Source organism: Streptopelia decaocto, assembly GCF_964273445.1.
Source record: "Streptopelia decaocto genome assembly, chromosome: 11".
NCBI classification, from domain to species: Eukaryota; Metazoa; Chordata; class Aves; order Columbiformes; family Columbidae; genus Streptopelia; species Streptopelia decaocto.
In genome coordinates this window covers 11441185-11466726 of record NC_138666.1, presented here as the reverse complement: position 1 = coordinate 11466726, position 25542 = coordinate 11441185, and the positions used below count along the sequence as shown (strand labels likewise).

Sequence of the window (25542 nt, the reverse complement as noted above, 5' to 3'; positions counted from 1 at the left end):
GTGTGTGGGAGGCTGAGGGAAGCTGCAGAAAATGACTGGACGGCATCTTCACTCAGATGCGAGACATCTTGGAGGCTGTGCAGGCTGCACTTCAACCTCAAGATTATCTAGAGCAAGAACAACCTCTGCACTTGAAACTGGGACAGTTTCCTGACTGATACTACATACTCTGGGAGTAGTTACCACATGGTTACTCTGGTCCAGTCCCTTGGACCCTTCTGGTCACAACATTTAACAGCCAACAGCCTTAAACACAGTTCCTCAAAAGCAGAAATAGGTTATTTCTTACGAGATTTATCTTTTTAATGGTAGCAGGAAAAAAAAAATAAATATCCCCCAGGCAACATGCAGTTCGACCCAGCCACACAACCAGCTACGTAATGCTGCTTCTCCTGAAAAAGGCCATGCTGTGGCAAGCAGAGGAGGACAGCAGCAGCACCTCTGGGCTTGGGTCTCAAGAAGAACCCTCAGAAGGCTCACTACTAGGGTTAATAAACCAGAAAAGATGTGATATTTAGTGCTAAGCACTGCTCTCCTTACAGAGTGCTAATACAGCACTGGCTTCAGTTCCTGCCAGTCACTATACAATGGCTCACATTGCACCAGTGTTCCCCACTGAACAGCAACTGTGACTTGCTTCTGCCCCACCTCAAACCTGTTCCCTGTTCCAGATCAAGTCTCTGCACCCGCATGACTGACTGATCCTAAATCCTCAGACCTACCTTGACTGGGAAGTAGTAGGAACGGAAACTGAGATGGTCTCGTCCACAGAGAGGAGGGTGCTCAGACCTTAAGTGCATTTCCACATGCTGGAAGAAGTCATGATCCTGGGGAGATTAAGAATTGGCAAGAGAAGAGTTTGCTGCACGCCAGTGCCTGAAACACGGCCGTTACCAGGTTCTGCTAGAGCAGCCCCACCACCTCCACCCACAGCAGAGCTATGCAGGCAAGGATGCCACCTTGGCAAGATAAGCTTCCCAGGAACTGGAGTGCACAGCAGCTGTGCAGCACAGAGGTGCAGCTCACAAAGGGAATGTCTTGGCACCTGCTGCTGCAAGAAGCCACAGCAAACAGAGCGGGGAAAAATATCTTCAGGAGTTGAAGCATCAGTGCCTGATCAACAGTTTACAGGCAACACACCCCTACCACCCCTACACGAAGCATACACTAAATCACCCAAGAGCTCCTCTGGAGCACAAACAGATTTAGAACTGCAGTATAACAAGAAAAGCCCTCAGCTCTTCACAGAACCAACATAGAAGAAGGAGTTAAGAGAATCCTTCCCCTTTGCATCAGAGTCTGTCCCACAGCCACAGGTTTTCCTGCAGCCTAAATTTTCATGCACTTGCTCCAGATTTACCCTCAAGGGATATAGCATGTTAACATACTTGGCCAGGGATAAGCACTTAGAAGAGCAGCAAGTCTGCAATGCAATGATGGCACTTGCTTACCTCATGGGAAGTAAAAGGGACTAAGATGCCTATCCCCCCTGATAAGGTGGTATAGACAAGAGATTCAGAGCCTCCTGGGATCAGCGTGGTCTTCTGGAGGGAAAGCACTGTCTCTCCCACGTGGTAATTCATGATCACTTCAGCCTGAAAATCAACCACAGAAGCAAGCTTTTATTTCAGCTTATATAAAAAGCATCAAAAGGCTTGAGAGAGAAAAGCAGAATAAATTCAGCCACCTGCTAGTTCTGAAATGCCTTTCTAAAGAGGAAGCGCTGTCCACCTGTGACCAGATGGCAAAACTCAGCATGCCACCGAATTATCCTCTTGAGCTGGACAAACGGGTGCAGGTAATGACGGAAAGCAGGGAAAGAAAATGAGTGTGCAGCTTCAATCAAATATCAGTGAATAGGCATCAGCTGTGATTTCAGAAGCTGAATTTGGCTCCCAGTGACAATGAAAACTGATCCCCCACAGCACAGTAGATGTGTAGGAGCAAAACTGCCAATACATCTCCTGGACAACACTGCAGAGGACTTCAGAGAAAAGCAGAGTACTCTTTTTCCACAGTAACCATGCATTTCCCATGAAGCATTACCTTCTGTGATGCTCCATTAAGAAGCCCCCTGTCCCAGAGTGCTTTGTTGCCTGTGGGATCTTCATCCACCTCATCATTGGTGTTGGGAGGCAATCTCACCTGCATTGCAAGAGGGAGGAAGAGTCAACAAGATGCAGAGGAACAGCACTCTGGAGAACCCCTGTGGTCTGTGAAAGGCCACTTTTGTGGACCCTACAAAAATCACTTAATGTTTAGAACAAAATAATCTATTTGTCCCTCAAACAAGGCCTTTAAAGGACAACTGTGTTGTCAAGACTGATGGCTCATCACTCAAAAACATGGGCAGGTCCTCACAACTGGCCTCTGCCTGGCCCAGAACCTGCAGCTCACCCTTGGAGGTATGGTCAAAATGGTTTGAAGGTGGTTCCCGCTAAGGAAACAGTTTGATGGATGTGGGGCAGGAAAACTGAAGAGGATTGATTTGTGTGCATCAGCCAAATCCTGCAAGCACAGCGCCCAACACTTGCTGAACTCTGCACTCCAAAGCGTCCAAGCACACTTCAGAACGAGATCAAAGCTCTGGCAGAATGACCTTCTATTCTTTCCTCCTCCCATGCTGAAATCCAGCCAAGTGGGGAAGTGTCAGCACCGACAAAGCCAGCTTTCGAGAGGAAGTGACAGAGAAAGCTGAATGCCAGCGATGAGGTTTAGCCAGGGAAAGTAAGAGTGATAACCCTGACCCAAGTTCACATGGGCCCTTTCACAGTTACAAGCTTCATTTCAAAGCTTATTCACAGCAAGTTTTGTGGCAATTTCAACACAGGTTATTGAATGCTTCAGCAATATGGGGTTTGACCTGCTGATGCCTTAACTTGTTTGGTTTAATTAATAAACTGATAAACTGCAGCCGTCTGCTATGACGACAGCTAGTCACCCCATAAAAACAAGTGAATGATTCAGGGCGTTGTCTCCAGCTAAGCACAGATCCTCATTCTTTTAAGACAAATCATGGATGTTTTAAGAAAAAATATGTTATGTCCAAAAAGCCCCAACTTCTCTGAGGCACACTCACCACGCAGATGTTGCCAAATTTGTCTGCTCCAGCCACAGTGTCATAATCCAGGAGAGTTGCTGTAGTGACCCACCGAGGATAAGTGTCATCAGCAAAGATGATAAGCTGGTTCTCATTTCTTTTGTAGCGCACCCAGATGAAACTCTCCTGAACGTCTGAAACAATTACTCTGTGCCCAATGGTTTGGATCCCACAGATGTAGTTGGCAATGTGCTTTTGAGAGAAAAAGGACAAAATCTGAGTGCTTCTAACAGGGATGCATAACCAATTAGCTCTACCCTACTCCAACTGACACACTATTTCCCCTTTGAACTATGGCTCACTCTCTATTTCCCATCATTCCTTCCAAACTACCTCTCATTTCTGGCACGCCACAGCCCCAGTCTAAATATACTGTCAATACATGGTCTTGCAGCTTAACACTCACCACACACCATTCTCAGCCTGCTGAATACAAGTCATGTCCGGAGAACAAGCATTGCTGGTGTGCTGGTGAGCCTATGAACCGAGAGGCAGTCCTACAAACAGGCGTTGCTTCAGCATGCCCTCACTACTGTGGCCATGGAAGACCCAAGAAGGAAAGCTTCATTTTTTTCATGAGTCATAATTAAAAAAACCAAAACAAAACACAAACAAAAACCCCAAACCAAACACAAACACCCAACACACAAAAAAAATGTTCCCCTACAAGTTCCCAGTCTTCCTGTGAGCTTGCTGGAGTTCCTTTGTGTGGCAATGAGCAACTGGCATGGGTTCTGCAGCTTGCACAAGAGAGGGAGGAGCAGGCAATTAAGAGTTAGAAAACTATGCTCTGCAATTTATTTTCCTGAAGTACCAGAGATGCTGAGCAAGAAGAATCATCTACTTCAAGGAGATAATCTCCTTTTCAAGTTTCTGGGATCTAAAGAGATGCTCATATGCATTCTCCAGCTTCTGTCCTCAGCCTGCTGATCACTTAACTTAAGGAAACATTTCCAGCAGTTGTAAGAGTAAGACCTCTCGCATTTGCAGCAGACGGCCAAAGGCACTGTCTGTACAGGCTTGCAAAACTTCTGCACTTATCCACTAACAGCCTGTGTTGAGGTGGTACAAAAAGGAACCTGCAACACTACTGTCTGAATGGAGATGGGAAAGATGTGCACACCAGCAAGGTACAGACACAGTTCGGAAGTCCAAGTGCAGACACACTTAGGCTGAAGCAGCAGCTAAACCCTCATTTCACTCCTGCTGCAAAGCATCACTCAACTCCAAATTAACAGCCCTGGTCAAGAACAAAAGCCAGTACCTTATTCTCACACTTCCGAAGCAGTTTCTTCTTGCCCAGGTCATAAACGCGCAAGAGCTTTCCAACTCCAATTAAGACTCTACCTTGGAACGGAGCAATGGCTGCAGGAACCTCCTCCACAGGGGTCTAGAGAGAGAAGATGACAACTGTGAGACCCTCATTAACAGAGCTAACCTTACACCAAGTTTCAGAATGGATTCAGCTAATGGTTCGGCTGAAGCTCACTGGGCTGAGCCAAGTCTTTCAATGCAAAAGGCTAATCGGAATCCTTTTCTACAGGAGGGGCAAAAGGTCTGTCCTCTGTAGGCCTTCTGACAGCAGCACATACCACACGTGGTGCTAACATCTCTGGGTACTACACAGACACCACAGTGCTGCTAGTGCACCTTAACTGAAGTGTGGGGCTGCTGCAAGAACACCACACTGGGCAGGCAGCAAAGGAAGGCAAGGATCTTGTTGCCTTGGTTCTTAGTTTTACCTTATCCCCAACAGAAACACCATATGCTTTGCCTAAATACATCCAGACAGTCTGTTTTAAAACAGAGGCATGAATCTAATTCAGCCATCTGCCATAGACACTCTGAAGCTGTCAGTGAAGACGTGTTATAGCTGAACAATTCCAGTAAATCTCCCACCACTAATCAATCCAAAAGGATCAGTCACATCTGAGAACGGGAACAGGCAGAGAGCTTCCAGTTACAGTGTTCCCAGCTTGGTTGCACTGGCTAAAACAAGTTTTCACAGCATCACTTCTGTCAGCTTCCAAGTGGGTGTTCAGTGGCACCCGAAAAGGCCCTGGCCCAGGACAGAGCCCACTCATTGCCATGAGGACTGTAGGAAGTGAATCAGCCACAACATTCCTTTCCATGTGTTCATCTGCTCAAAACTTGGCCACTCTGGAGGCAGGTGGGAAGAACAGAATTTTGTTTTAACAGAGTTCTGCTGAAGCCCTTGCTAAAGCCCCAGAGACCTGTCAAGCAAGTTGGTCACCATGCAACTAATCATTTCTTCAAGCAAAAAAATTAGCATCAGAGGAAAGACGACAGCTTGCACCAGCTTCATGTGGTCAGCCAAGGACCGAGAGCCTTAACACCAGGGCTCAAGTGACCCAAGTATGAATTAGCTTTGTAAACAAGTGCTCAGAGCAGCAATCTGAGCTCATAATACAAAAAGGAAATAGAGCTGTTTCTCTCCCCTCCCTAACACGGGCATGAAAAACACTGCTCCTTCCCATTTACTCAATTACATGGATAAGATTATAGCCAAGGCAAAGGACTGGGACTCTCTGGATATCTGTGTTCAATCCTCAGCTCTGTAAAAGATGTCCCAAATGATTTTGTAGGCGGCAAATGATTTTGTAGGCGGCAGCTTATTTTTGCCAAGGCTGCTTCTAGTGCGTAACATCAGCATGATGATCTTGCTCAGAATTCATTGAGTACTGCAATGTTACTACAGCTTTTGGGGTGAAGTAGCAGTTATTCCAACACTCTGTCTGTAAATGATCCAGTCACCCCTCTCACCTTGTGCAGAAACTCCAGCTTCTCACCACTATTCACCAGCTTGTACGTGTAGACAAATCCCCCAGCAACTGAGCGTGGGTTCAGAATCAGGTCCTTGGCAACACCCACCAGCACGTACCACTCATCACCGGTGTTGGAGAAGCGACACACAGCCACACTGGGGGACAAGAAGACACGCCAGGAGATCAGTGTGATCACAATACAAACAAACGCTGCACACAGGGACTGGATTCCCTGACAGCACAACTTGTACTCAGCCAGGTAGAGATTCAGGAGCCAAACCTTCCAGCACTGACATTTTCAGAGGTTATTTTTCCTCCCTGCAGAAATGTTTAACTCAGATTTCTCTATTCTTCCACACTCCCCATTAAAAAAAATAAAGCGCTCTAGCCATTACATATTCTGAAAGCATTAATTTTACGCTTTCACAGGCTGGACACTGCCTATCAATGCACAAAGCTCCACTGGAAGCTAGTTTTCAAAGGCTGTCTCAATCTGGACACATACATATAACTTTCCTCATCTTCCAATGTTATTTCCTGGCTGAGCTCAGCCAGGTTGGGAATCCTGGACAAAAGAGCCTTTTGGACTAGCATGACCTAACTCCACCTGCTGAGGCACTCGCTATTCTTCATTATTATTGTGTTGGTCTTCCTCTCCAGTCCCTCTAACACTTCCTTTCCATTGAATCTATGCTCAGTTTATCTGCATGACAAGGGGAAGTGAGAGATAGCAGCACATTCTCTTGTTCCCAGCTCTCTTATCTGTCATTTACATCCCCATGTTGTTCTTTAAACACTGGGGTCCAGCAAACATATCTGAAGCATCAGCTCTTAGTGTCACAAGCAGACACATCAGGGTGGGAAGGGAAGGAAAGACAAGACAAAAGCTTGAAGCATGTGGCAAACACTTCTGGAATTTCCAGCCAGTCTCTTGACAACATGCTGCATCTGGATTTCAATTCAGTAACAGCTGAGCATAAGAAGGAAAAAAAACCACATAAGACTCATCACAAGCAGAGCCTCTTGCTGCATCTGAGACCGCTTCTTACCTGAAGGCAGCTTCGTTCTGCTCTAGCTGGACCAAATCTAATGTATTTCCCTGGATGGGGTTCATCACCCTGATAACAGAGGCCCATTGTCCATTCCCTGCCTTGGGAGCACCAAAGATGGACTCAGGAAGATTCTCATTCAGAAAGGCTGCAGCCATCTCTGCAGCCAACTCCCTTTCATCTTCACCCGCAGCCTCTACCATTTCCTACAGCACATTAAAGGACAGAAGAAAACAACAGTTTAGTGGATTTCCTTTCCAGACATGCTGCATAAAATATAGCCCACATTTCCCCTAAGTCCAGGTATTCCAGGGCAAGGTACTGCCTGTGAAGACACAAAAGCCACCAAATCCTAAATTTTCCACCCGCCCTGCGCTTATTCCCAAGGGAGCCTCTGCAGCTCAGGGCACAGCAGCATCAGCTCTGCCCTGCCCAAGGGGCACTTGTATTCAAATCAACAACTCTGGAAGCAACACTAAGAAGAAAATAACCCACTCACATCTAATCATCTTTGGTCACAGAAAACCCAGAGAATGGCATTACACAAGCAGGACTGCACCCAGTACATGTTTTTTAAAGCCTGCCATGATAATATGCAGTGAAAGGAGCACTGGGAAGTAGTGTATTCTGCTGAAATTTGTTTAGAAGCAGATCTTTGCTTCTTTCAGCTCCTGCATTCACAGAGAGCACAAAAACTTCCAGGCAATGGTATCTGGGAACTACTGCATGAGGAGGATTTCCAGCTGCAGAAGTCACCTCTGGGAAACGGATGCGTGTACCTGCCCCAACCCAAGTACCTCGGCCATTTGCTGCTTCCTCTGTGCCTTGGTGGCCTCTGTGTAAGCGTTGTGGTCTGTCTCAATGATAATCAGGTTGTTGCTCTCTGGGTGAATGACAAACTTTCGGGGTGTGTACTGCAACGGGAAGGCAACCTGGTTGAAGACTGCCCCCAACTTCTCCAGTGCCAAAATCCTGGGGGACAAAGATGTGACATGTCAAACAAGGTCAGAAAGCAACTGCCCAAGAGGACATGACTGGAGTTGAGCTTTACATCTGTGAAACTGGCTGGTGCTGGAGACAAGCAGCACCTTTCTCAGGCCAGAGAGCAACTTGAAAACAGTTCCAGAGGGGAGGGCAAAACCAGCTCCTAAATGGGACCTAATGCTGCAGGACAGGTGTGCTCTGCAGCGTAGGGCCCCTAACTTGAGGGCTCTCGGAATGCACCCTCTCCTGGTTTCTGTGGTGCTAAAGCAAGTCTATCCCAAGAGGAACAAAGAGCACACGGAAAAGGGAAAGCGCATATTTGGGGAACACATCATCTGAATCGAAATGTGCCATAGACTTTGACACATAATCAAATGCTCCTCAGAGACACTTTAGTTAAAAGAGTATGAAAAATGCTTTCTTCCTGTGACTTGCCAGCTGAAATGCCAGTTCTTCTGGCATTTGGTGACTGAAAACCACAAGTCTCTCTAGAAAGAATGAGTCCTTTAAAAGCAGTGAATGCTGTAATATTTCAATGAGGACAGATATGAAGAAAGTGCCTGTTCAAGTGCATAAAGCAGAGCTCCTGAATTTGTGTTCCCCTATTATTTTCATTTATCTTTTTAATATCTAAGCTCTACTTTAAAAAGGCAACAAACACACCCATCATGCCTCTGATTTCTTAAATCATGTGGCTTATTTTCACAAACTGCAAGATCCTACTAAACCACAGGCTCACATTTATTAAAAGCTTCCCTCCTCTCTAAGGAACAGAGTATTTAAGGATAACTTGAATTACATTAGTTATTTAAAGAAATCTGGAAAATAGAAATCAGAGAAGTGCACTCTATTTCTTTTTGACAGCATAACTATCCCTGTTTTCTGAAATCCATCCAAGTGTTTCTATCAAATCATTATCCACGATTAAATAACCTCAAAAAAACCTCTTAATTCTTAAGGTAAGTCACTTGACCATTTTCCTTTTTAATGTCTAATGAGAATCCACATACCCTGCCTTCTGCCTGCCATCCTGGCCCAAAAGTATTCAGTTTTTCCCCATTAGTTCTTACCTCAAAGTATTTGTGGAGATGGCTACAATGCCCTCTGGGCACTGCTCAGAAGCAAAACCAGATGCAAACTCCAGTGTCTCATAAGAGAGAGGAGTCAGGTGGAAGCGTGACTGATAGGAATAACTGAGCCAGGAACGGCTTGACATGGCCAGCACCTGGGAAAGGCAGACGACAAATTCATTAAGTCACTCCAGGCAACATGAATGGATATATAGTGCCAGGCTCCTGCCTGCTAGAACAAGTGAATTCTTGCGGGTGGACTTCACCCAGCTCAGAGCATACCTTCAGATACTACTTGGTTTCAAGAGTTTTATCTAGAAAATACGTATGGCATGATGAGGAACTTCAAAGCTCTATCAAGACACCGAATACTCAAACTGAGGCTCAATAAAAACTGTTATCCGTTAAAGCCAAGATCAAATACTTTCATATCTCTTTTTTTTTAGAAAAATAGCCTGTTTTAATGGGAACAGGTCTTTAAAAATAAATATTTACTGCTTTGACACAATCTAAATGCTGTAGCACTGTAAGGGAAATTTACCTAAAATAATCAGTAACCTATTTTCAAACAAGTTAAGGGAAGCAAAGGAAGCAGACGGACTTCTAAACTCTTCAGCTTTCAACATTTAGCTAAATCAAATTCAGAGCAACCTTACTTCCTAGCTGGAATAATATTGAAAACACTTAGAAGCTACTCCAAGCCCATCACTGACTGGCTATAAGCAGCATAGGCTTTTTCTCCCCATATTGTGAGACAAGGAACCAAGACTGGTCTCGAAGTAGAAGAGCACTGGGCTATTCTAGAAGCATTCTCTGCCAGAGCTGCAGCTCACCTCACCTCCCAGGCACAGCTGGCAGACCAGCAAGAGCAAGTTGAAGAGACTGACCCCATTTACTATAACATCAGAACAGCCCACATTCCCAGATCCAGCCCCCTCCACTGAACAGCAATATTTCTCAACTCTGAGGGTGTCATCCAAAAATGAGTCAAGCAGGGGGTGGCTGATCTCCCCAGTGCCACATCAGAAGGGCTGGAAATGGCACTTCTGATGAAACACATTCTTCCCTCTTTGCCAAATCCTGCAAATATTTTCCTCAGCCCCTGGCTGAGCCATTCTCAATATGCACAGGAGAAAATAATCCACTGCATCAAGCAGTGGGTAAGATTTGCTCTTTCCCTGTGCACTAAGGCAGGCAAGAATTAGGTTTTTCAGTGTCTCTAAGCCCAAGAATCTGCTCAGAGCTTTCCAGACACACTGCAACCACAGGCCATGGGTCAATGAGCCCTCGTTCAAAGGAGGTAGGGCAGCACTACATGTAACTTCCTAAGAAGTAAGGAGAATACCAACAAGAACAAGGCTGCTTGTCAAAGAGCAAATTGTGAGCCAGGCAGCTCCATAATTAAGTCATTCTGCTTTCCACCCTTACCCAGAGGCTCCTGCTGTGCTGCAAGGATGCTTCCCCACCTTGCCCACTCCTAAGGAAAACCAGGATTCTGTGTCTGGGGACTGGATTTGCACCCCTCCGAGAGTTCGCCTCACTTACCGCCTCTTGGCCTTGCATTCGGACTCGGAAGAGTTTCACAGGCCGTGAGCCAAGGTATCTGGTCCTGGTATCGGAAAGATCACCCGTAACAGGATCCAGGACAGTTCGCAGCAGTACACCGTTCTTGACATTAGCAAACCAAAAAGTTAGATCAAGATTCCAGATAAGAAATAACTAGCTACAGCCCATTATTCAAAACCAAGAGGCAATATCTGAAGAATTAGGTGTTTATTTTCCTAGCTTGCAGTACAAGTCCCTTTACTACTATGCTGTATCTAAATTGGCTCTTAATATTAAAAAGCATAGCTCCTGCACACTCCTGCAGGGCAGGAAGGAATCACTGTAAAACAAACAAACTGACCTCCCTCAAAGCAAACAAAAAAGCCAAAAGAACAGACCAAGAAGTTTGGTGCATCATATTAGCCATGAAAAACCTGAGGGCTGATTCCAGATCATAATCCCTCTTCGTACAAAGCATTTACCCAAAAGTTCATGCTGCTTAAAAAGAGCTTGCATTCTGGCATCAAACTCCAGGCATGTGAAAGAACCTAGGCTGCTCTGAATATTTTTACCACATGTTGAATGGTCAAAACAACATTTTTTTGGTCAAAGATCAGAGTCAGTACTGGATGCAACAAAAAGCTGTGTAACAGTAGTTATTAGAGCCTGTGGTTGTGGGCAGTTACTTCTTTAATACTCTGCCCTACAGGCAGTTTTTAAAGAACTGCCCAACAACATTTCACCCAAAAAGTGTTGGGTTTGGTTTGTTTGTTTTTTAAACACTGTACCCTCTTCCCAGAAGAGGAAAAAGCACAATCTGTCCTATACAAAGTATGTGACAATATGGTGTCTTCTGACTAGTCTCAAGTCTAGGAAAGTATGGGGAAATTTGCACCTCTACTAAGTCAGACAGTAAATTCCCCAGCCACAACTGTTAAGCATTTTGCAACAAAGAGAGGACACTCAGGTTTTGTGTGGCACTGCATGATGACAAGACTACTACTACAGCAATCCAACTCTCAAGCGAAAGCTCACCAAGAACTGTCAGAACCAGGCTGGCCTCTCTCACCTGCAGCCCAATGTTCAGGTACAGAAAGCCGATGGAGCCCCTCTCCCCCAACTCATCCTGCTTCTCTGTGCCGCCCATCTCCACAATGCACAGCGATTCAGGCTGCGCGGGAAGCGCCTGCATACTCAGCGGCTGTAAGCAATCCTGTGCGAGACAGAAAAGAGGTACCAGACCACTCAGCAATGCTTGGCATGGCAGGAGGGGATTCAAGCTCCATCAAAGGAGCTTAAAGATGCCCTTTTAAATGTCCATAAAGAAGTATTCAGCATGGGGAAAAAAAAAAAAAGTCACAATAGATGCTGGCTCTGGGGATTTTGGCAAGCAGGAGTGCTTGCAGCCCTGGGGTTTGGAGAAGATAAACTGGATCCTTCCAAACTGTTCTAGCACAGTTTGCAGCTATTTAGCATGGAGAGGCCCAAGTAACATTTATGTTACTTCAGTCATCCTCTGAACACTCATCTGTTGTAGGCAGAGGAATGTTAACACTGGTTTGCTGCTGACCTGCTTGCAGAATGAATCTACTTTTACTATGGGTATATAAACAGTGACAGAGGAAAAACAAAAATTAAAATAAAAACCAACCCCACCCAACCCAGCCCAAAACAAATAAAAAATAAAATGCTTTCATATCTTATCAGCTGAACCTCCAGACATGGGTAAAACTAGATCAAACAAGGGAATCTGTTACAGGTCAGGATCAAGGGCCATGCTTCCTCCCAACCAGCAGAGAAAAGCCATGCAAGCTATTCCTTCCTGGTCATCCACCTGAATATGGAAAGACAGCTTGCACTGACACAGCCCACCTCTGGGGTACCCTTCTGAACAGTTCAAGCCAATGGAAGAGGCAGAAACAGCCCAGCTACTTACCGAAGGGTCAAGGGAAATAATTCTGACAGTGTTGTCCACCAGCCCAACAGCAAGGAACCGGGAGCGTTGCTCCCCAGGGGGAACATTGGCCAGGCTCATGCAAACAACATCGGCCGACATCTCCTTTCTCTCCGTGTACTCATTCAGCTGTCCTGACTGAGAAAGAAAAACACAAGAGACTTATCAACAAACCAATGTGGCAAACCAGCACAAAAATCTCTCTTTACACACCTCTTTTTTTTTTTTTTTCCAAGATAGTGCTTTGGATTGTTTTACAGCCATTTCTTTACAGCCTTATTTCAGCTACAATTGGAAAAAACAGAATAACAATAGGATAAATACACAATTTCAAGCTTTAGTTATGAACTTCAGAGACTTCAATTGGCCATTAAATCATCTCAGGCAGACACTGATTGATTTATCAGTTCTAGAAGGATGCTCCACTACATGCCCCATACTCTACCTTGCTCTTCCAAACTCATTCACATCATTAACACACCTACCGGGTCCATCTCAAAGTAAACCAGTTCTCCTCCAGTCAGTGCTATCACTACTTGTCTTTGGTTCACGGCACATTTTACAATGGTTTTCTTCCCTGGTGTCTTCCATTCATTTACTCTCTTATCTGCTCGGATGTGCCGAATCCCATCTGGATAAACCTGAAGGAAAAAAAGAAGGTCACATCAATTCTGTATTTACCATCCCACCACAATTCCCATCTCACTGGTGATTCTGACCCAGAAAAAGCCAAAGACAAGCACTGTTCCTGGCAGCAGTGATCCATTAGCTACGCAACAGGCTGAACTAGCACAATGCCACTTGCCAGCTGGAAGCATCAAATCTTTGAACTACAAGGAATTACTGAGCACACACTGGAAGCGTTTAGGATTATCTTCAGCTGGTCCAGTTTCACTATGCAGGTGATAAAAAGGGAAAGGCTGAGTAAGTATCATTCTCTGCCAATCCACACCTTTAGATGTGACATATGTTGCATTGTTGCAGAAACCATGGCTGGGCAGCAAGCAGGAAGCAGCAGACATACAGACATATCATAAGCAGCTTTCCATTACCTGTACCAGAGCATCATCACCGAGAAGAGAGCAGGACAAAGTGGGCGTAGTACCCAGGAATCCAGAGTCAGTCACTTCTTCTACAGTCTCTCCGATAGACAGCACCAGTGTGGCATTTACGAAGGACACAATGATATAGGCATCAAATTCATCTGGTCAAAGGAGACAGGGGAAAAAAAAGGGTGCTGATTAAATAAATGCAAGGCTTCCCATCACAATTAGCAATCTGACAGCTGTCTAGCAGTTACCCTTCAGGAAAATTCCTGTGATAATTACATTTGCTGGCAGGATTGTAAAAGTTCGTTTTAGGACACACTATCCAAAAGCCAGCCACTGCTAGACTCCAAAAAATGCAAGACTGAGCCAGGGATCAAATTATGATCCAAATAGAGTCAATTCTCGATACTCTGGATTCTGGCAAGCAAGATTCCTGCCTCCTTTTTTCAAAGACAGCACAAAGCCTAGAAGCCTTTAAGATACTTGCCCCACCTCACACAAGGAGATGAATCCAGATTTAACATCCAATGAAGTCAAATGAAATCCAATAATCTGCACACAAGGAACCCATCTGCAGAAACTGCACCACAGGTGCTGCAAACAGGAGGTTGCTGGACCACACCTCTGTCTAGTATCCACACAATGAAAAGCTGCAGGGAACAATTAGGGTGCATTGCAGCAGAGCAGCTTGGGGTTAGCCTGGTCTACCCTCAGCCAGAAGCTCAAGTAGCTTACACAGTCACTCATACACAGTCTCTTGGGATAAGAAACAATCACATTTTTGTGATGACAGAGCAAACATTGACCTTTACTTCTACTGGAATAAGTGAAATATTTCAGTTATTATCTCCAGTACTGGCTTCTCCCAAAGGGAACAGCTTGGGAGATAAGTCCAGTAGCTTGGACATGGCAAATCTATGCTAATCAGAAGAGTCTTAAGAGCTCATTTGGAAATAGGGAAACTTTGTGGGAAATAAGGATAGTAGGACTGGGTAAAGGGAATGCCCCCGATTACTGCTGTCCATTTTCGTTCTGCATAAAGCTATAGGCATTAAACAGAGGGAGAAGAGAGTCTCATTAAAACAGAATAACAAAAGCAAAACAAATAAAAGTCTCTTGGGAAATGGAGCCAGGAGCCTCAGTGGAGAAGTATGATTGCTTCAGAGAAGCAACTCTGCTGCTGTTGTCATGCAAGTGCTATTCCCCATTATAATCCAAAGCTCAGACTTATGCACCACAGCCCAAGACAATTAGCAGAGGTGAGGGTATAAGAGAGCTGCCACAGTTTTTGGCCTTCAGCAGAGTTTCTCCATAATTTGCAAATGTGGGAAACATAGAGAAGTGGCTAATGACTCTCTGAGTAGAGAAAGAAAATAGAGAACTCTCACTGGGATGAATACAGGATGCGAGCAAATAACTTGCAGCAGCTTAAAGAAACTGAACTGGGTTAACTGAAACAAATGCTTCAGGAACTGATCCTTTTCTTATCCACCCTGTTTAGAGAGAGGCATTGCCAAACCTGCTGTGTCACGTTTGTAACAAAGTTCTTACACACAGCTGAAAATATGCAAGTGAAAAAAAAAACATCATTCTTCTCTTTAACATCTGGTACACAGACCCCAGCTCTGATCAAACTGAAGAGCTTTGTATAATTAAATCTGTTCCAACAGTGGTTTGTGGCATAAACTCCATTACTACTCTATCAAGGGTCATAGCCTATAACCTCCAATATGCTCCTGAACCCCTGCCCCCAGAACCAGGTCCACTTGGGGAAATAAGAACTGAACCTGCACACAGAAAGTGGTTAGAAACACTAAGTACTTCAATAGTAGTTCACCAACTATCATTAATGCCAGACAGTAAGAGTTCAGTAAGATGTACATCATTGCACACTGGTTATTTTCCACACTAAATAGCAGCTTCTCCCACAAGCCTGCATGCATTTTGATCAGCAGAAGTCTATAAGAATTCCTCGATCACTTTAAACAGAGATTCTAGCAGTTCACAGGCTAAGCATTTAATTCATAAATATCCTGTAGACAGGATGTTCTAAAAATTCAATTTCAAAGACCATCGTTGCTTTCCAAAGTTCTTGAGAGCTGCTGCTTTCCTCCCTGGGGGCTGCCATTCTCATGATAAACCACCATGTCCCAGCTGGAGGCTTAACCACGTGATTTGGAGCAGGACAAAGAGCTCCCATTTGAAAGCGAAACAGATTCCCTTAGTCCTACTCAAAACGAAAACTCATTCCTACCTCTTAATACTCTTTTAGTTCTTTCTTTTCATGGCTTACAGTTATATTAGAGCATGCCTTTAAGTCTCTGTCAATAATAGTGACAAGTGCATTTTTGCTTGAAGTCCAGTAGTGTTGCCTAATGCTTCTCTGATGGAGCTTTTGAAATGATTTACCAGAATGAAGTCAGTGAATAAGATACATTCATCTAGATTCAAACAATCCAATTTTGGTTTAGAAAATATAGCAGCCTAGTTGAAATTAAGCAGAGTAAATCCCCAGGGCACACTGAGAAGCAATTCTCTGTTAGAAAAAGAGCTCTATAGATTTTACTATGAAAAGGATATCTACTTAGTTCTGCACACTCCCAAGCATAACATCAGGCTGCCCAGAGTTCTGAGCAGATAGATGTTATTTTGTATGCAGACACAAGACTTCAGAGATGCTTATTACAGTTCTAATTGCTCCAGTTAGCTCCTTTCAGCAAGTAATAGAGACATTTTAATGACCCTGAAGAACTACAGCTGGACTCACTCTCCTGTGCCTTCATTACAAGTTTTCTGCAGCTTCATGCACACGTCATGACCAGTTATGAAAACATTTCAGTCCATGAACTCTCTACTGCTGTCCTTTCTATTATTTGTCACAGACTCTGAGTAAGTCCATGAAAATGCCATTCCTATACACCAGTCCATGCCTGATACTGTTTTATCACACATTGCAGCATGTGAATTTGCACCAATACAAACTTAGTCACCACTAGCTCAGAGGAGTTCAGTGAATAAACACATGAGCAGTGACAAAATTCAGGACTATTCTCACTTAAACAATATTGATGGGATGACAGGACATTTCCCTGGGCTTCCATTCACTACTGCATGGAGACTCTGCAGCTGTGACTCACTGCACATTGCTTTTTATGCAAGAGTGCCAGGTAGAGAACATAGTCTGTTAGGCCTCAGCTCACGTCTATCTCCACAGCAAAGCACACAGCCATTGAGCTCCCCTGACCTCGATATTTAACTGCAAGAGAGGGTTTGGTCCAAATCCCATCCACTTCTGTCTGATGGGCTGACACATCCCACAACAAGAGGGCAATCCCATGCTAACAACAACTATAAGTGCTTCAAGCACACTCAATCATTTTCTCTTGGATCTGTACAAAGCAGCTGGGAGCCAATCCTCAGTCTAGAGGGAGCTGAAAACACCCCTGAAATGCACACCTCTGATTTTATCAAGAACCGACCCTTCCACAGAGACAGTCAATTATTTTGTTCCCCAAAAACTGTAAGATGGAATGGCAGTTGCTGTCTACTCTTCAACTACAGAACTACAAAGGCAACTATGCCCAAACGACACAACAGCTTCTAGAATTAATTTACCGAAAAACTTAGGATAAAACTAGCCCCATGATTTTGGGATTCTCTGTGGTTAACCTGTGGGATGGTACAGTAGCCCCTAGCAGTAGGTACACACCTGTGGTGATCAGCACCTCCACCACCAGCCACCTGTGGAAGAAAAAAAGAGGCTTGGTATTGGTAGTGTTTATCACCACGTACCAGCCAAGGTTAGTATTTGCTTCAAAGGCTGCAAACCTGTATATGTCTTACAGAGGCCTTGCAGCACACACACACTGTGGCATCACAGTAGCACCAGGCAGCCTGACACTGCAAAATGAACACTCAAAAAATCAGAACTTGGCCAATTTCAAGATTAGATACATGTCTGAAAAGGTTCTGCAGTCTCTGTTTAAAACCCACTAAAACCATTTCTGAATTCAAAGAGTTGTAACCTGGAGATTGGTTTTACATAACTTTAAACCACGTTCAAAACGTAGCATAGTTCACAACAACTACAGATTCCAGCCTTTCTGAAATAATGGAGAAGATCTTCATGCAGGAACCTGGAGAATTTGGAAGGAGGAAAAAAGAGGAGGCAGCGAGACAGGTCCGTTCCATGTCCGCTATCAATGGTTCTCCGTCTCCTGAAAAGTCAAAGATAAACTCTGGAACCCCAACAGAAAAGGTTTTAGAAGTGTAAGGTCATGTCAGAAGTTTCCATCTCACAGAGGGACCAAGTGTTACCAACTCCTTTTCCAGAAGGCAGGAGCAAAGGCTTGTCTCTAACAAACTGGAATGCCTCTTTTAAGAAAGCACTTTTTTTTTTTTTTAATATGAACTGTGAAAATACTTTCCTCCCGACTCTTATTTCTGCGGAACATGAACGCACTTAGTGCTCAAAGTTCCTTCCATGCTGCTTATGCCTAAGCACAAGTCTCAGAATATGACCACAGGAATTGATGGCAGGTTTCAGATGGCAAGGAAAATCCCACAGCAATGTTTGAAATACCCACAGGGTTACTGTCTCCCTGGAAGACAGACTACTCTGATTACTTAAAAACAAGATACCATGTCACCGCAGCAGGCTAAGGTCTCCAATGCAACAATCTGGCATTTCTATATCCAGTGCATAAACCTAGAGGAAGTCTTTGCAAGATTTACACAAAGCACTGCCTCAGAAATAATCACTGAGACTGTCATTATCCAGAACAGATTAATTTCAGGCTTTTTAGGTGTTCCTGAGGCACTCCATTCTCACCCCCAAAAGAAAGGCAGGACAAAGGATTACATTTCCTCTTATACTTTAGTGAGGCAAGCCCATTATTTCATATCAGGAAAATAACTCAAGTCCACAATCCAGCACATTCTGCCAGTTTTAAATCTTGACCTTCCTGGAACTAGCAGCATTCTATAACGCTGCTGGGTTTTTGAATAGGGAGCATGTCCTAGCCCAAACAGACTGTTTTCTTTGCAGATATGCATAGAAGGAAGTAATAAAATACAGATACTGTTGCTGATTTATCTTCTTTGTTCCATAATTTGTATCCCACACTCTCACAAAGAGCTGATTACTGTAGCTGTCAACACGCATACAAAGAATAGTGAGTATGCTCGAACAAAAAGCATAATCGTTGCCTGCTGATGCCAGAGCAAGAACTTATGGGAAGTGGGAAAAGATGAGAAGTTCAGCAGCTTCAGGCTGCAAATGTATAGCTGACCCAGCATACTGTGGGATGGATGCAGCTGCAAGCAGGTGCTTCTTTGTTGAAGGGACATGTGACAATTCTAGGGGACCAGAGGGTGGCTTCTAAGTACAAACAGGTGGCTGCTGATTCAAAACATAACTTTTGAGGATGGCATACAACCATCATGCAGCACCTTTCCTGACTCCCTGGACAGAAAACAAAACCAAAAAATCCCACAAACCAAAAAAATCCCCCCACGACAAACAGAACACACCAAAAAACATTAGCACCTCCCTGTCTTTTAGGAAAATACTGCATACCTTCAACATGTCTCCTCACAGTCCACACAGCATTGGGGTTACCAGGCAGCTCTGAGACGGCCATTTCAGATACCTAAGAGTAAACAGGAGCAGGTTCTTTTGCAAACAGATGTTTAGACTTAGTACAGTAACTCACCAAACCACCAGCAGTTTTTAAGCCTTCCCACAACTGGGCAGGAAAGCTACTAATTCCCAGTTCTCATGCTCTCTCCCTGTGCCAGATGTGCTGCAGGGTAGAATACACTCAGCAATGATACGACAGCACTAGAGCTCTGGATGTTCAGCTTTACAACAAGGTCACCCGCCCACAGCAAAGGGAGCAGCAGCAGCTGGCAGAGACACCAGGAATGTCCCAGCTCAATACACTGAAGTATTAGAAGAGACAAAATGCAGGTGGTTGGAGTCAATTAAACAAAAAACCTTTGAGACGAAGAGTAAACAGCACAACCCTTCAAATTGCAAGAAAAAAGCTTAGTGAAAGCTGCTCTCTCTCTCTCTCCAGACTATGACAAAAGGAGAATCCCTCCATTTCAGTACCCTTATTTCCAGGACCATTGTCTTCATCTCAAGCTGTTCTTCTAAAGTGGTGGAAGTCTTACCTCAAGTCCATGTCTTAGAACCCTCAGAGACGACCGGGGCCCCCGACCACAAGCCACATACAACTGGGGTGTGTCTTCATTGGCCAAATCTGCTATCTGCATAGAGAAATAGTGTCGAACAGTGCCCACAGGAAGAGAAAATAAACTAAACTATATATGCCACACTACTGCTTTAAGATTTTTTTTTTCAAAGACTGTGGAGACGCCATAGGGTGTACCATCTGCTGCCCTGCAATCATGGCAAGTTTTAACCAAACTCTCTGCAGAGCAGAGAGCTGGTCTGATGGTCAGAGGAGCCACAGAGGTCTGCTGGCTGACACCTCATGTCCAGAGATATTTATCATCACATGAATCAAAGGCTGCCAGGCCAAGGACCAGTCTTTGGCAGCTGTCTGTGAATTCAGCAGACTTTCTTTTCTATCACTATTTAGTACAGAGAAGAATTTAGAAGAACGCAGCTCTGGTGACTCTGTTTACACACAAATATTCCGCAGAGAAGTGGAGAAACAAGAAGTCATGCATCTATGATCATCTTCTCTGTAATTAAAAAAAAAAAACCACTTATATGGTGAATGGGAGCTTGCTGATGGCAACATACCTGACAACACAGAATAGGAGACAAACTATCCAACTCATCTACCAGCACCAGGTTCTTGAGAGGTCGTGGCTGAAAAAAGAATGTATCTCCTTCCTCAAGAGGCATGGCAGAAGAAAACTCTGGTTCCTCATCATCATCACCCAGGTGAGCTATCTGGTACAGGTAACTTGAGACAGAAAGGAAGAGCAACAGCATGTTCAGTGCAAAGTTCATGTAGCCTTCTCGAAGTAAGACTTACCCAAATATTCAGGCAGTAGGGTAGACAGAAACCCTCCCCTACATTACACAGCTATTAAAATTTAGCCTTAAGGATTGCCTTCTTTGTGAAAAAATATTTAATATTTCTGTGTTAGAGCCAAAGCACCAACTGACAGCTGAGGCTACAAGCAAGGCCAATGGCCACAACTGCAGTTCCACAGTTATCTATTTCACTAGAATACTCTCATCTCGCTGTTTTTAACTGCATCCCTTATTCCATCTTATCAGCCTAAATATCACTACAATCAAGTTAAACTTCAGAGTCAAAAAAAGTAAGACTACAAGAATAGTCTGATTTACTTCCCGGTTTTAATAATGCTCAAATGAATACGGCTTCCTCAAAAGCTTGGTTTATACAACTGAATTCAGATTCACCCCAGTAATCTGCCTGGAGCTCCCTCAGGTGGCCAACTACAGATGCAGCCAGGACAAAAACAACCAACCAACCAACCACGTAATCTCCGTTCCTGTGAATCCCCCAGTTAAGACACTGTTAAGCCATCTTCAAAGGTGCACAAAGTCTCCTTTGAATCTCTAAAATACTCTAGAACCCCAAACATGAATTGAGAAAGCCTTCAAGTACACACCTATTGACCATGGTTACAGATAAAAAACCCTTATCTACTTCTGAGTGGGCCAAAACACACAAAAGTTAAATGAAAACGGATCAAACTGATTAAAGATAATTCACCTGGATACACGATGGATGCTATATGAACTACAAGTGCTCAATTCTTCCAAAACCTACCGCAACACCACGTAATCCTTTGTTCTCTGCACTATTAATATCTAACCTTTGTTCAAACAACAAGAAAATTCCCCTATTCAGTCATAGTCTAAACCCATTGTTCCACTCAAGCCATGTGAACAAAGCACTAATTTCCCTGTTACAGAGATGTTTGTTGTCTTTCTACGTTCAATAAGTTCAAGGGTCAGTTTGCAGTCCTGAACAGAAACAGTCCATTTCAGGAGAAAAATGCTGATGTAAAACTGTTTACTCACTGGTTTCCAAATTCAGATGCCACAAAGAGAAACCCCGTTTTCAGCACGCACATGGCAGCTGCAACAGGAACAGTGTCAAAGTACTTCAGTCGGATCTCTGTTACCTGAAGGGCAAAGGAAGACATGTCAGTACTAGTAAAGTACCACAGCTATACATGTGATTTAACAAAAAAAAAAACTGCCTAGCTATCCTCTCCCAAGAAAGGAAGCAAGAGTGGGCCAGGCATAACCACATCAGTAGCCTAGGGCAGCAGGGTGTAAATTACAAAAAACATGTCAGGCTGCCTGTTTTATTCTAAGACTTTTTGGCTTTGATAACACCGAGTCTGTTTGGAAAAACAAAAAAACAAAAAAACACACCAACAAAACAGCTGCAAAAATAGCAAGCTATCTAAAACAAGAAGAAATTTGCTTCACTCAACACCAGTCACTTCCCAACACATGAATAATTAACTGTCCTGGCCAAATTTCTACATTTGATATGGTCACAATAGCTCCTGGTGAAACATTCAAGAACAATTTTACGACACTTAGAGGTGCTACACAATCACCCCTTGTACCAAAGTTGACATCTATAGATGAAAGAGGAACTAATATTCAACATTTACTCAAAAAACCCAACTGATTCACTGCAGCAGAAATCTTTTCATCACCAATATTAGGACAAGCAGCAGCAAGCCAGTTCAAGCTTATTATTTTAACTCATGGATCAGCTGTCTATCTTGATTTGCAACAAAAACTGATTGCAGCATAGATATATTCAATTAAGAGATGAAAGAGACAGCAGCTACTGTGATCAACAGAAACTAAGCTCCTCAGAATTAGTTTCTGGAATACCCTCTAGCAGGTTAATGGACGACACTTTACAATACAGCTTTTGAAGAAAGGACTGCCTGCAGAACATCTAAAATATGCCCAAATGAATCTGCAGTATAATTCTCAGAGGATTTTGCAAACCTTGTGCTGTGTCTCTATATGAGTAAGCAACAGTTACAAGTGTGGGTGTAATTGTATTACAAATCACGTAAAACACATACCATTATATAGCTAAAACCACAATATTAAATATTTACCACCTTAGAGAATCAAAATAATTGACTAAGGATTCTTTTTAATGAATGCTTTTACTGTTCTTCACATGATGCTTACCATGTCTTCATCAGTCTCCAGAGTAATTTTGAAGATATCTCCCTGCTCTGTCTGGGCCAGGAAGAAGAACATGGACTTGGTCTTATGTGTAGCAGAGCAGACAAAGATCATACCTCTCTCTGGGTCATCCAAGTCATTCTGTGAAGAAGGCAAGCAGAAGTCATTGGTGGAATTACCTGGCAAGTGCAGATGTGATTTCACCAACTGAACTATTTCCATTTCACAGGTGCCTTAAGAGCTGACAGCATGTGAGGACGTTTTCAACACAAAGCGCATCTCCTCAGTTACACCCACAGTTAACCCTTAATATATCTCTGCCCCAGAAGGAAATACATTTCTAAGACACTAAGACACTGCACCTGAGCATGACATCTCCTTTTGCCCTCCTCCCTGAACAACTCTGTCCCATACCAAAACCAAACATGGAGGCAAGGGGTGTAATCAGCATACAGCTGTTTTTGAGCACCTGAACCTTGGCAGGTGTTCAAAGCACTGACAAAGGACACAACAATGCACAGTACCAACAGAGGAGGAAGCAGCCTCAGATACAACAGAGCAGCTGTCACATTCACCTGCGTACACCATGGCCACCATGACTCACATCTCAAGTAATCCCATTTTACACCAACAGTGCTGCCACCGCTGTGCCTGATCAGAGTCCTTGGAGTATCTCCAGCATAAATCTCAGAGAAGAGACATGAACCAAACTCATCACTTCAGGCTACGCCCATACCCATACTGCCTCACAAGTAACGTGCAGCCAGGAGGTAGATGAGAGGCCAACAAACTTTCAACCCCTTTTTCCTTACTTTAAAACCTCCCCGACACCTTTAACAGCAAATGCCAAGCATTCGTTTAGCAATGACAAAGATAATCTTAAAGAAAGGGTAGGAATCTCAAAATTCTCACCCGTCTCCGGGGAATTGGGCATCTGATATCAGGCTGATCACCGAAGTTTTTGTAAGTAATATAGTTTTCAGAACAGATCAACACCCCACTAGGACCATCAGAACCACCAGGAACTGAAACACAAAAAAGAAACAATTATGAAAATAGCCTGTACCACAGACATGACTGACTGCAGAACATTTATTTTTGCTTTTCCTAAGGAAAGTTTCCATTTCTCTGTATCGCTCTGCATAAAAAATTTAATCTTATCAAAGGGGATGACAAAACACTGAGTACAGCTTTCCGGGTCAGGGTAGATGGAACTAGGGGAGCAAGATGGAGAAAAAGGAAGGATGCAACTTCAGACAGTTTATGTTTTATCCTTCATGGCTTATTCTCATCTACAAAACCACAACATGCCCAAAATACCACAGCAGCAACTTGTCGGTTAAACACTACCCTTGGGTTACTGACATGTTTGCTTGCTGACAAATGTTTTCTGACATATCTTTCATTTTTAGAGCATGTTTTGTAAAATGCTTCTATTGAAATCCCAGCGTAACAAAAGATGTCAAAGTAGTAGTAGTAGCAGTCAGATCCAGCCCAATATTTGGTGCCTGACAGCTGCAATGAGAGGGAAAGCTCTTCCAGCTCAGCTTCCTTGTGGCTAGAGAGGAATCGGTGACAATTCAGCAGTTTCCCAGGTCAAAGATGTTAGGCTGGCTTTGCAATCCAATCCTTGTAAGTGGGATTTTAGTCCACAGATTCATCTACTGCCTTTTGAATGTATATTAGCTGCTAGAATCCCATGCAAGAGAGTATAACAGCATCTATGCTTTTACCTAAAAACACATGCTTTTGCGTCTGCTACCAGCTCATTTCAATTAATAGCCCTTATATTCTGGATATTCCCTGGGTTCTGAAGCTATCTAAAAAAGAGATGAGCAGCACTTTCAAACTGCAGCTCAATGTATTCTTGCATATTTCCATGTGTGAACCACCACGCACTACCTGACTCCAAGGTACATTAATTTATACTAATGCCTCAGACTTCCATCAAACCAACTCCTAAGATGTAAATCACATTGATTCTTTTTTTCCTGGGGAACTGGAACCAAGAAGATCCATGGGAAACTGACATAGTGGGCAGGTGGTCAGTACCTGTTATAAGGAAGTTGCCGTGCTCTTCCAAGGGCTCACTGTATTTCCTAACAACATGGTTCAAACCCAAGTCCAGTTCATAAAATGTCAATGTCTGTTGTGTGTTGGCTGCTGCTTCTCCTGTGGGATCATTGTCTGCTTCCTAAAACAGAATACATGAGGTGTCTTTCAAGAAAGGTATTAAAGGAGGAACAAAGCTGGCACATGGGAAAACAGTTTTGATTAACATTAGAATGAAGTCCAAAAGAAGACTTGCTGGGAGATACAGAAAAAAAGGTTCAAAGAAAATATGCACATTTGCAGTTGAACAGCAAGAATGTAAGAAGAATCACCAAGGCAGAAAAGACTTGCCCATTCTGACTGAACGCAAGACAAAAAGCAAGTAAGCTTGCGACAAACGGAAGTTGTTTCAGGCAGCAAAAGCAACCAACGTTCCCTGCCTCCACAGACAGATAAAGAACAGAAGAGGAACAACAACGCTCAGAAGACAGCAAAGGAAGATCAAGTTCTTCTCACCTCATAATCCATTTCCAGACAAGCAAACATTGGGTTTTCAAATCCCACATCGACTCCCACCACATGGTAGACCAAGGTATTGGCTTTGTGGGCTTCCAGTGGGGAGGAAATGGTGAGACGAGCAGCAGCATCTCTGTTCAAAATATACACCAGCTTCTGCTTTTCAATTGCACCTGTAAGAAAAGGACAACAGCCCCTGAAACACATCTGGTGATCACACCTGCTCGTACCTGCAGTGCAATATCACTATATAACT

General features: G+C 43.7%; 1 protein-coding gene across 2 annotated transcripts in view; it reads right to left on the bottom strand.

Moving 5' to 3' along the window:
• SF3B3 (splicing factor 3b subunit 3) overlaps nucleotides 1-25542 on the bottom strand; it is a 29841-nt gene that overhangs the window by 1145 nt on the left and 3154 nt on the right. For both annotated transcript variants that reach the window (XM_082062990.1, XM_082062991.1), the window contains exons 4-25: nucleotides 25287-25459; nucleotides 24771-24912; nucleotides 23631-23743; nucleotides 22722-22859; nucleotides 21573-21676; nucleotides 20313-20478; nucleotides 19715-19810; nucleotides 19116-19188; nucleotides 13541-13692; nucleotides 12974-13129; nucleotides 12471-12626; nucleotides 11604-11747; nucleotides 10535-10657; nucleotides 8990-9144; nucleotides 7733-7907; nucleotides 6936-7141; nucleotides 5885-6041; nucleotides 4365-4490; nucleotides 3080-3292; nucleotides 2047-2145; nucleotides 1452-1595; nucleotides 723-827 (exon numbers count right to left, since the gene is read on the bottom strand). In XM_082062990.1, coding sequence (XP_081919116.1) covers nucleotides 723-827; nucleotides 1452-1595; nucleotides 2047-2145; nucleotides 3080-3292; nucleotides 4365-4490; nucleotides 5885-6041; nucleotides 6936-7141; nucleotides 7733-7907; nucleotides 8990-9144; nucleotides 10535-10657; nucleotides 11604-11747; nucleotides 12471-12626; nucleotides 12974-13129; nucleotides 13541-13692; nucleotides 19116-19188; nucleotides 19715-19810; nucleotides 20313-20478; nucleotides 21573-21676; nucleotides 22722-22859; nucleotides 23631-23743; nucleotides 24771-24912; nucleotides 25287-25459 — 3116 coding nt within the window. The remainder of the gene's footprint in view (nucleotides 1-722; nucleotides 828-1451; nucleotides 1596-2046; nucleotides 2146-3079; nucleotides 3293-4364; nucleotides 4491-5884; nucleotides 6042-6935; nucleotides 7142-7732; nucleotides 7908-8989; nucleotides 9145-10534; nucleotides 10658-11603; nucleotides 11748-12470; nucleotides 12627-12973; nucleotides 13130-13540; nucleotides 13693-19115; nucleotides 19189-19714; nucleotides 19811-20312; nucleotides 20479-21572; nucleotides 21677-22721; nucleotides 22860-23630; nucleotides 23744-24770; nucleotides 24913-25286; nucleotides 25460-25542) is intronic.